This window comes from Theropithecus gelada, chromosome 4, assembly GCF_003255815.1.
Source record: "Theropithecus gelada isolate Dixy chromosome 4, Tgel_1.0, whole genome shotgun sequence".
NCBI lineage: Eukaryota > Metazoa > Chordata > Mammalia > Primates > Cercopithecidae > Theropithecus > Theropithecus gelada.
In genome coordinates this window covers 2,388,000-2,397,280 of record NC_037671.1, presented here as the reverse complement: position 1 = coordinate 2,397,280, position 9,281 = coordinate 2,388,000, and the positions used below count along the sequence as shown (strand labels likewise).

Sequence of the window (9,281 nt, the reverse complement as noted above, 5' to 3'; positions counted from 1 at the left end):
AGCTGAGATCGCGCCACTGCACTCTAGCCTGGGCAACAGAGTGAGACTCTGTCTCAAAAAAAAAAAAAAAAAAAGTAACTTATTTTCTGGCTGGAACCATGTAGGGTGTCGTAAAGAAAAAGGAGAGGGCCAGGGTGTGGTGGCTCACACCTATAATCCCAACATTTTGGGAGGCCGAGGTGGGCAAGTCACCTGAGGTCAGGAGTTCCAGACCAGCCTGACCAATATGACGAAACCTCGTCTCTACTAAAAATACAAAACAAATTAGCCGGGCATGGTGGCAGGTGACTTGATCCCAGCTACTCAGGAGGCTGAGGCAGGAGAATTGCTTGAACGCAGGAGGGGGAGGTTGCATTGAGACGAGATCGCGCCATTGCACTCCAGCATGGAAGACAGAGTGAGACCCCGTCTCAAAAAAGAAAAAAAAAAGGAAAAAAAGAAGGAGGTTCCTGCTATGCCAGAAACCCTTAAAAAGCGAAGGAATTTCCCACAGTTGAAGATCAAAGGCCTGAGAAAGAAGTTTGCCCAAAAGATGCTTCAAAAGGCAAGGAGGAAACTTATCTATGAAAAAGTGAAACACTATCACAAGGAATATAGGCAGGTGTACAGAACTGAAATTCAAATGGCTAGGACGGCCAGAAAAGCTGGCAACTTCTATGTACCTGCAAAACCCAAACTGACATTTGTCATCGGGATCAGTATCAGTGGTGTGAGCCCAAAGGTCCAAAAGGTGTTGAAGCTTCTTCGCCTTTGTCAAATCTTCAATGGAACCTTTGTGAAGCTCAACAAGGCTTCAGTGAACATGCTGAGGATTGTAGAACCATATATGGCATGGGGGTACCCAAATCTGAAGTCAGTAAATGAACTAATCTATCAGCGTGGTTATGGCAAAATCAGTAAGAACCGTATTACTTTGACAGATGATACTGTGATTGCTTGATCTCTGGGTAAATATGGCATCACCTGTATGGAGGATCTGATTCTTGAGATCTATACTGTTGGAAAATGCTTCAAAGAAGCAAATAACTTCCTGTGGCCCTTGAAATTATCCTCTCCACAAGGTGGAATGAAGAAAAAGACCATCCATTTTGTAGAAAGTGGACATGCTGGCAACAGGGAGGACCAGATCAACAGACTTCTTAGAAGAATGAACTAAGGTGTCTACCGTGATTGTTTTTCTAATCTAAGCACTTAAACAGTACCTGCTCTCAAATTGGAGGGAAAAAAAGAAAGTTAAACATGGAATTACCAAATGATCCAGCAATTCTGCTCCTAGGGATACACCCAAAATAATTTAAATCAGGTGTCCAGGCTGGGTGGGGTGGCTCATGCCTGTAATCCCAGCATTTTGGGAGGCCGAGGCGGGAGGATTGCATGAGCCCAGGAGTTCATGGGCAACCAGTCTGGGCAACATGGTAAAACCCTGTGACTACAAAAAATACAAAATGGGCTAGGTGCGGTGGCTCATGCCTGTAATCCTAGCACTTTGGGAGGCGAGGCGGGTAGATCACCTGAGGTCAGGAGTTCAAGACCAACCTGGCCAACAAGGTGAAACCCCATCTCTACTAAAAGCTACAAAACTTAGCTGGGTGTGGTGGCTCATGCCTATAATCCCAGCATTTTGGGAGGCCGAAGTGGGTGGATCACCTGAGGTCAGGAGTTTGAGACCAGCCTGACCAACAGGGAGAAACCCCGTCTCTACTGAAAATACAAAATTAGCTGGGCTTGGTGCTACATGCTGGTAATCCCAGCTACTTGGGAGGCTGAGGCAGGAAAATCGCTTGAACCGAGGAAGCGGAGATTGTGGCGAGCCAAGATCATGCCATTGCACTCCAGCCTGGGCAACAAGAGCAAAACTCTCTCTCAAAAAAAAAAAAAAAAAAGATTAACTGTGCATGGTGGCTCATGCCCATAATCCCAGCACTTTGGGAGACTGAGGTGGGTGGATCATGAGGTCAGGAGATCAAGACCATCCTAGCCAACATGGTGAAACCCCCTCTCTACTAAAAATACAAAAATTAGCTAGGCATGGTGGCATGCGCCTGTAGTCCCAGCTACCCATGAGGCTGAGGCAGAAGAATCACTTGAACTCAGGAAGAAGAGGTTGCAGTGAGTCAAGATCATGCCACTGCACTCCAGCTGGCTGTAGAGGGAGATTCCATCTCAAAAAAAAAAAAAAAAAAAAAAATTTAGCCGGCTGTGGTGTGGTGGCACACGCCTATAATCCCAGCTACTGGGAATGCTGAGGTGGGAGGAGGTTGAGGCTGCAATGAGCCATGATTGTGCAACTACATTCCAGCCTGGGTAGCAGAGCAAGACCCTGTCTCCAAAAAAAAAAAAAAAAAAAGGAAAAGAAAACAGTTGTCCAAACAAATTCTTGTACACAAGTGTTCATATAAGCACTTTTTACAATAGCCAAAAAGATGGAAACAACACAAATGTTCATCAGCAAATGACTGGATAAACAATTGTGATATACCCATATAATCAAATATTATTCGACCATAAAAAAGGATGAAATACTGATATATGCTACAATATTTTGAGGATGAACATCAAAATGTTTTGCTAAGTGAAGGAAAGCCAGAAACAGAACACATATTATATGATTACACATGTGTGGAATATTCAGAATAGGTAAAGCCACAGAGAACAAGAGCAGATTTGTGGTTGCCAGTGGCTGTTGACGGGGAGTGGGGAGGTGGGAATGAGAAAATGGGGAAATGGGGAGTAACTTCATGGGTATGGAGTTTTATGTTGGGGTGATAAAAATGTTTTGAAAGCCCAGCACAGTGGCTCACGCCTGTAATCCCAGCACTTTGGGAGGCTGGGGCAGGTGGATCACCTGAGGTCAGGAGTTCAAGACTAGCTGGACCAACATGGTGAAACCCCATCACTACTAAAAATACAAAATTAGCCAAGTATGGTAGCACATGCCTGTAATCCCAGCTACTTGGGAGGCTGAGCAGGAGAATTGCTTGAACCTGGGTGGCAGAGGTTGCAGTGAGCTGAGATCAAGCCATTGCACTCCAGCCTGGGCAATAAGAGCAAAGCTCCATCTCAAAAAAAAAGGTTTTGAAACTAGATAGAGGTGGTGGTTGTACCTATTACTAATGTACTAATATACTAAATACCATTATATTATTCTCTTTAAAGTGGTTAGGCTAGGCTGGGCGTGGTGGCTCATGCCTGTAATCCCAGCACTGCGGGAGGCCAAGTCAGGTGGATCTCCTGAGGTCAGGAGTTCAAGACCAGCCTGGCCAACATGGTGAAACCCTATCTCTATTAAAAATACAAAAATTAGCCAGGTGTGGTGGTGGGCACCTGTAATCCCAGCTACTCGGGAGGCTGAGGCAGGAGAATCACTTGAACCCAGGAGGCGGAGGTTACAGTGAGCCAAGATCGTGCCATTGCACTCCAGCCTGGGCAATAAGAGCGAAACTCTGTCTCAAAAATAAATAAATAAATAAATAAATAAAATAAAGTGGTTAGGCAGGGTATGGTGGCACCCTGGGAGGCTAAGGCAGCAGGATCACTTGAGCCAAGGAGTTTGAGACCAACCTGAGCATCATAGGGAGACCCCATCACTTCAAAAAATAAAAAGTTAGCTGAATGTGGTGGTACATGCCTGTAGTCCCAATTACTCAGGCGGCTGAGACAAGATGACCATTTGAGCCCAAAAGTTCAAGGTTGCAGTGAGCTGTGATCATACCACTGCACTCCAGCCTGGACCGCAACGCAAAAAAAAAGGTGAATTTTATGTTGTATGAATTTCAATTTTTTTTAAATAATTGGGGAGGCCGAGACAGGCGGATCACGAGGTCAGGAGATCGAGACCATCCTGGCTAACCTGGTGAAACCCCGTCTCTACTAAAAAACACAAAAAACTAGCCGGGCGAGGCGGCGGGCGCCTATAGTCCCAGCTACTCGCGAGGCTGAGGCAGGAGACTGGCGTAAACCCGGGAGGCAGAGCTTGCAGTGAGCTAAGATCCGGCCACTGCACTCCAGCCTGGGCGACAGAGTGAGACTCTGTCTCAAAAAAAAAAAAAAAAAAAGAAAAGAAAAAAAAAAATAATTGATTACTTGTGTACACTTTTCTGCATGTAAGTAATACTTAAGTTTGGAAAACTTTGGTGTAGTAGAAACAGCATGAGATTTGCCAAGCATTGTGCTGGCTATTAAACATATCTAATCTCATAATATACATTAAGCACAGCCATTGTGGGGGTGGCAGACAGTATGACCCAGATAAATATTAGTCCCCTTGCACAACTCAAAGCTTTCATACTCTGAAATTGTCCATGTCCCTGAGGCCCTGATTTCTTTCTTTCCCTTTTTTTTTTTTTTTTTTTTTTTGAGACAGAGTTTCGCTGTTGTTGCCCAGGCTGGGTTGCAATGACGTGATCTCGGCTCACTGCAGCCTCCACCTCTCGGGTTCTAGCGATTCTCCTGCCTCAGCCTCCTGAGTAGCTGGGATTACAGGCATGCACCACCACGCCGGGCTAATTTTGTATTTTTAGTAGAGACAGGGTTTCTCCATGTTGGTCAGGCTAGTCAACCTCAGGTGATCCACCCACCTCGGCTTCCCACAGTGCTGGGATTACAGGCATGAGCCACCATGCCTGGCTCCTTTTTTTTCATTGTTATTGAGATGGAGTCTTGCTCTGTTGCCCAGGCTGGAGTGCAGTGGCGTGATCTCGGCTTACTGCAACCTCTGCCTCCCAGGTTCAAGCGATTCTCCTGCTTCAGCCTCCCATGTAGCTGGGACTACAGGCGTGTGCCACTACACCCAGTTAATTTTTGTATTTTTAGTAGAGACAGGGTTTCACCATGTTTGTCAGGCTGGTCTCGAACCCCTGACCTTGTAATCCACCCACCTAGGCCTCCCATAGTGCTGGAATTAGAGGCGTGAGCCACTGCACCTAGCCTCCTTTTTTTTTTTTTTTTTTTTTTTTTTTTTGTTTGAGACAGAGTTTTACTCTGTCACCCAGGCTGGAGTCCAGTGGCGAGATCTCAGCTTATCACAACTCCCACCTCCCGGGTTCAAGCGATTCCAAAGTGCTGGGATTACAGGCGTAAGCCACTGCGTCTGGCCTCTTACACTTCCAATGAACCCCACAGCTTGTAGCACATTGCTTTGTGTGGTAAGTGTCTCTATTTGTGGTCCTAGCAGGAAATGAATAGCACAGTCAAATTAGGATAATTTGGGGAACAGTTTAATAAAATGATAATTACAAAGAAGTAGGCAGGGTGTAGGGAAATCAGAAAGCATAGTGCAGTGCCTTAGTACCCACAGCTCTGTTGTGATCACCTCCAAGCTCAAAAAGATGATGGTGGAGCAGTCGTGTAAAGAGGACTTTCTCAATAAAAACTGTGACTTTCATTGATACCGTCCATTTGGGACAACTTCCTGAAGCAGAAAGCAGGGTGGAGACTGAATTCAAGGGAAAACATAAGATGTCTGGTACAGCATACAACAGCATTCATTCAGAGGAGGGTGGGAGTACTCAGCCCAGGAGAGGGAGAAGGAATGTAAAGCCTGCGAGAGGCTGCTCAGCAATTTTCTGGTCCCTTAGCCTACAGGATTAGCAGCTTCCTAACAGGCAATTCTCTCTCTGGACCTGTTTATTCTATCTATAAGTTGATGGAATTAGTCTAATGATATCTAAGGTCCCTACTATGTGCACAGCTACTGCGACAAGGTCCTTAGCTGCATGATCTTTAATTCTGACAAAGGTTACTATCACAAATATTTTAACATTTTTACTCTCGTGGTTACAAATCAACAATCTCTGGCACTATTACAACAAACCTTTCAGTATTTACAGAGAAGTTATTTGCCCTTCTTAGCAACTAGCCAATCAACAACTCAACTTTATAGTAAGTTACAGAATTTATTCTGTACACTGTATTCTGTACAATGTATTCCATACATTAATGTATTTTGTGGTAAAATAGTAACTTTTAATTTTGGATGGTTAAACTAGACGAGCTGAGATTTAACCCACGTAAGCGGCTGCAGAGCCGCTACCCTTAACAGCTCTCTCTCGGGATTCTAACATTCCCTTCCGTGACGGAGAGACCGCAGGCTGGGACACGCATCCCGGGACGGATCCACAGCTGGGTGGGGAAGGCTGCGCCCGGCGGGCCGGAAGCCGGACGGTGGCGTGCAGGAGCCCCGCCTTCCTGGGCTGGATTCGGGCGGGGGCGGGGAAGGGGCGGGGCCTGAGGCAGCGGGAATCCCGACCCCGCCCCTTTCCCCACCCCTCCATTTCTCGCCATGGCCCCTGCACTGCTCCTGGTCCCTGCTGCCCTCGCCTCTTTCATCCTGGCCTTTGGCACCGGAGTGGAGTTCGTGCGCTTTACCTCCCTTCGGCCACTTCTTGGAGGGATCCCGGAGTCTGGTGGTCCGGGTGAGCGGGAGGGATCGGGGATGAACTGGGAGTAGGAAGGTGGAGCTGTAGGAGAGGGATCGAGGGCGGGGCTTGGAAACAAATGACAGGGGAAGTCCCAGAGAGGGAACTCGAATCTTGAAAGCGGCGGAGAAGCTACAGGGGAGGGAGACCTGAGTTCTAAATTAGGAACTCAAGGATTACAGTTTTGGAGAGGCGGGAGAGTGAGGACTGAGGGAGCCGAAAAGGGCGATAACCAGAGTATTCTAAGTAAAATGTTTTGTAGAGAGGGCTGTTGAGAGTGTTAAAAAGAAGGAGCATTTGGAGAACCGAAATAAGAGGGGCAATCCAGCGGTGGCCTCTCCAGCCATGCTTTTTGCAACTGCCTGACATGCATTGTTCTATAAATCCTCTCCCCTAGGTTTGCAGGAGGCCTAGGGAAGAGGGCAGAAACTAGGAATGGAAAAGTGAGATGGGCACAGCCTAGAGAGGAAGCATTAAGGCTCTTGAAAGCAGTAGGGACATGGCCTGGTGCTCCAAAAGGAGATGAGGATGCGGGAAACATTTGCCACCTTTTCGATCTTCTGTCTCTTTCTCCCTCAACTTCCTGTAGATGCCCGCCAGGGATGGCTGGCTGCCCTGCAGGACCGCAGCATCCTTGCCCCCCTGGCATGGGATCTGGGACTCCTACTTCTATTTGTTGGGCAGCACAGCCTCATGGCAGCTGAAAGAGTGAAGGCATGGACATCCCGGTACTTTGGGGTCCTTCAGAGGTCACTGTATGTGGCCTGCACTGCCCTGGCCTTGCAGGTATGAGGCCCTGGCCTTGCAGGTATGAAGTCCCTAAGGGAGACCAAATGTGGGAGGGGTGCCCTGGATTGGAGGGGCAAAATATGGGTTCAGGAGGAGAACTGAGGAACTAATCTCAGCTTCCATTCCTCCACAGCACATACCCTAGTTTTTATCAAGAAGGGTGTACTTGTCCTTCCCCAAGCACAATACGTGCATTCTCACCTTTGCAACTTTGTTCATGTCCTGCTTGAGATCCCTTCTCTTCAGTCCTACCCTTTCTTCAAAACCACTTCCCTAGGTCTGAAGAGGCCTTGTCTGTCTTCTCATTGGGTGGTTGGCATAGGCTACTACTTTGTGTAGCTATCAGGTCACCCCATCTGTTCTGTAAATTCTCAGGGTGGAGACAGGCCATCCTTACATCTTTGGGACCTCACCCAGCATGCACCCTCCACATGGTGAATATTTGGTGGTGATGCTTAGGAGAGAGGTGGGGGAGAGTTGCAGGCTAGCCTGTGGTGGGGGCAGCTCTGGATCCGGGTCTCCCAAGGTCGGGCGGGGTAGGCCACTGGGATATGAAGCCCCTTATCCTTCCACAGCTGGTGATGCGGTACTGGGAGCCCGTACCCCGAGGCCCTGTGTTGTGGGAGGCTCAGGCTGAGCCATGGGCCACCTGGGTGCCCCTCCTGTGCTTTGTGCTCCATGTCATCTCCTGGCTTCTCATCTTCAGCATCCTTCTCGTCTTTGACTATGCTGAGCTCATGGGCCTCAAACAGGTGAGGCTCTGAGATCCCTACCTACAACCTCTGACCCGTTTTAGAACTACTCTTTCCCTTTCAAGGGTTTCCCTCCTACCATGCTCTTCTACTGTCTCCTTGAGTCTCCCTCATGACCCTTCCCTCAGAAGGACAGCAACCATGGGCCTCCTGGGCCTGGGGAAGGTACATGGATCATAAGTCAGGATCAGGGATCCAAGTCTCAGAAGAGGGGTTCCTGGGCCTGAGTTCTAGAAGGCTGGTGCCTGGAAGAGGAGGAAAGAAGCACCCAAGCTGAGAAAAGGGCTTGACTCAATTTCTAAACTCTTCTCCCTCTTAGGTATACTACCATGTGCTGGGGCTGGGCGAGCCTCTGGCCCTGAAGTCTCCCCGGGCTCTCAGACTCTTCTCTCACCTGCGCCACCCAGTGTGTGTGGAGCTGCTGACAGTGCTGTGGGTGGTGCCTACCCTGGGCATGGACCGTCTCCTCCTTGCTCTCCTCCTTACCCTCTACCTGGGCCTGGCTCATGGGCTTGATCAGCAAGACCTCCGCTACCTCCGGGCCCAACTACAAAGAAAACTCCACCTGCTCTCTCGGCCCCAGGATGGGGAGGCAGAGTGAGGAGCTCACTCTGGTTATAAGCGCTGTTCTTCCTCTCCCCCTGAATTCTAAATCCTTAACATCCAGGCCATGGCTGCTTCACGCCAGAGGCCCAAATTCATGGACTGAAGGAGCTACCCCTTCCACTACTTGAGACTTTATTCTCTGGGTCCAGCTCCACACCCTAAATTCTGAGTTTCAGCCACTGAACTCCGAGGTCCACTTCTCACTAGCAAGGAAGAGCGGGGTATGGAACTCATCTGTCCCCTCACTGTTTGGGGCATGACACTTTCGCCCTCAACAGCCTCCTGAGAAGGAAAGGATCTGCCCTGACCATTCCCCTGGCACTGTTACTTGCCTCTGTGCCTCAGGGGTCCCCTTCTCCACCTCCGCTTCCACTCCAAGAAGCTGGACCAGGGTCTGCAAGTTCAATGGTCATAGCTGTCCCTCCAGGCCCCACACCTTGCCTCACCACTCCTGGGCCTAGTCTCTGCACCTCCTTAGGCCCTGCCTCTGTGCTTAGACCCCAACCTAGTCAAGGGTATTCTCCTGCTCTTAACTCGATGACTTGGGGCTCCCTGCTCTCCCGAGGAAGATGCTCTGCAGGAAAATAAAAGTCAGCCTGATTTTTCTACATATGGCATGCAGTCTGTCAGTGTCTCCCAAGCTGCAGGGCTGAGTTTGGAAAAGAAAGCCAGAGGGAGCCTGGGAGCGCCGAACTGGAGTCTGGGCAGCCACCACGCC

General features: G+C 48.8%; 1 protein-coding gene and 1 pseudogene across 6 annotated transcripts; both read left to right on the top strand.

The window, feature by feature from the left end:
• Positions 1 to 430: 430 nt before the first annotated feature.
• Positions 431 to 1,156, top strand: LOC112623473 (annotated as a pseudogene).
• Positions 1,157 to 6,127: 4,971 nt separating this feature from the next.
• LOC112622765 (nurim) lies at positions 6,128 to 9,175 on the top strand. Of its 6 annotated transcripts, none has more exons than XM_025382585.1 (4): positions 6,128 to 6,413; positions 7,006 to 7,202; positions 7,781 to 7,957; positions 8,277 to 9,175. In XM_025382585.1, the coding sequence occupies exons 1-4, from the start codon at positions 6,281 to 6,283 to the stop codon at positions 8,556 to 8,558; spliced, it is 789 nt and encodes a 262-aa protein (XP_025238370.1). In that variant the 5' UTR covers positions 6,128 to 6,280; the 3' UTR covers positions 8,559 to 9,175. The 6 variants fall into 6 exon arrangements, 5 of the variants coding, with proteins under 5 accessions (XP_025238370.1, XP_025238369.1, XP_025238371.1 ...); XR_003119023.1 differs by having other exon boundaries at positions 6,259 to 6,413; positions 7,006 to 7,224; XM_025382584.1 differs by having other exon boundaries at positions 6,269 to 6,413; positions 7,763 to 7,957.
• The last annotated feature ends 106 nt before the right edge of the window (positions 9,176 to 9,281 follow it).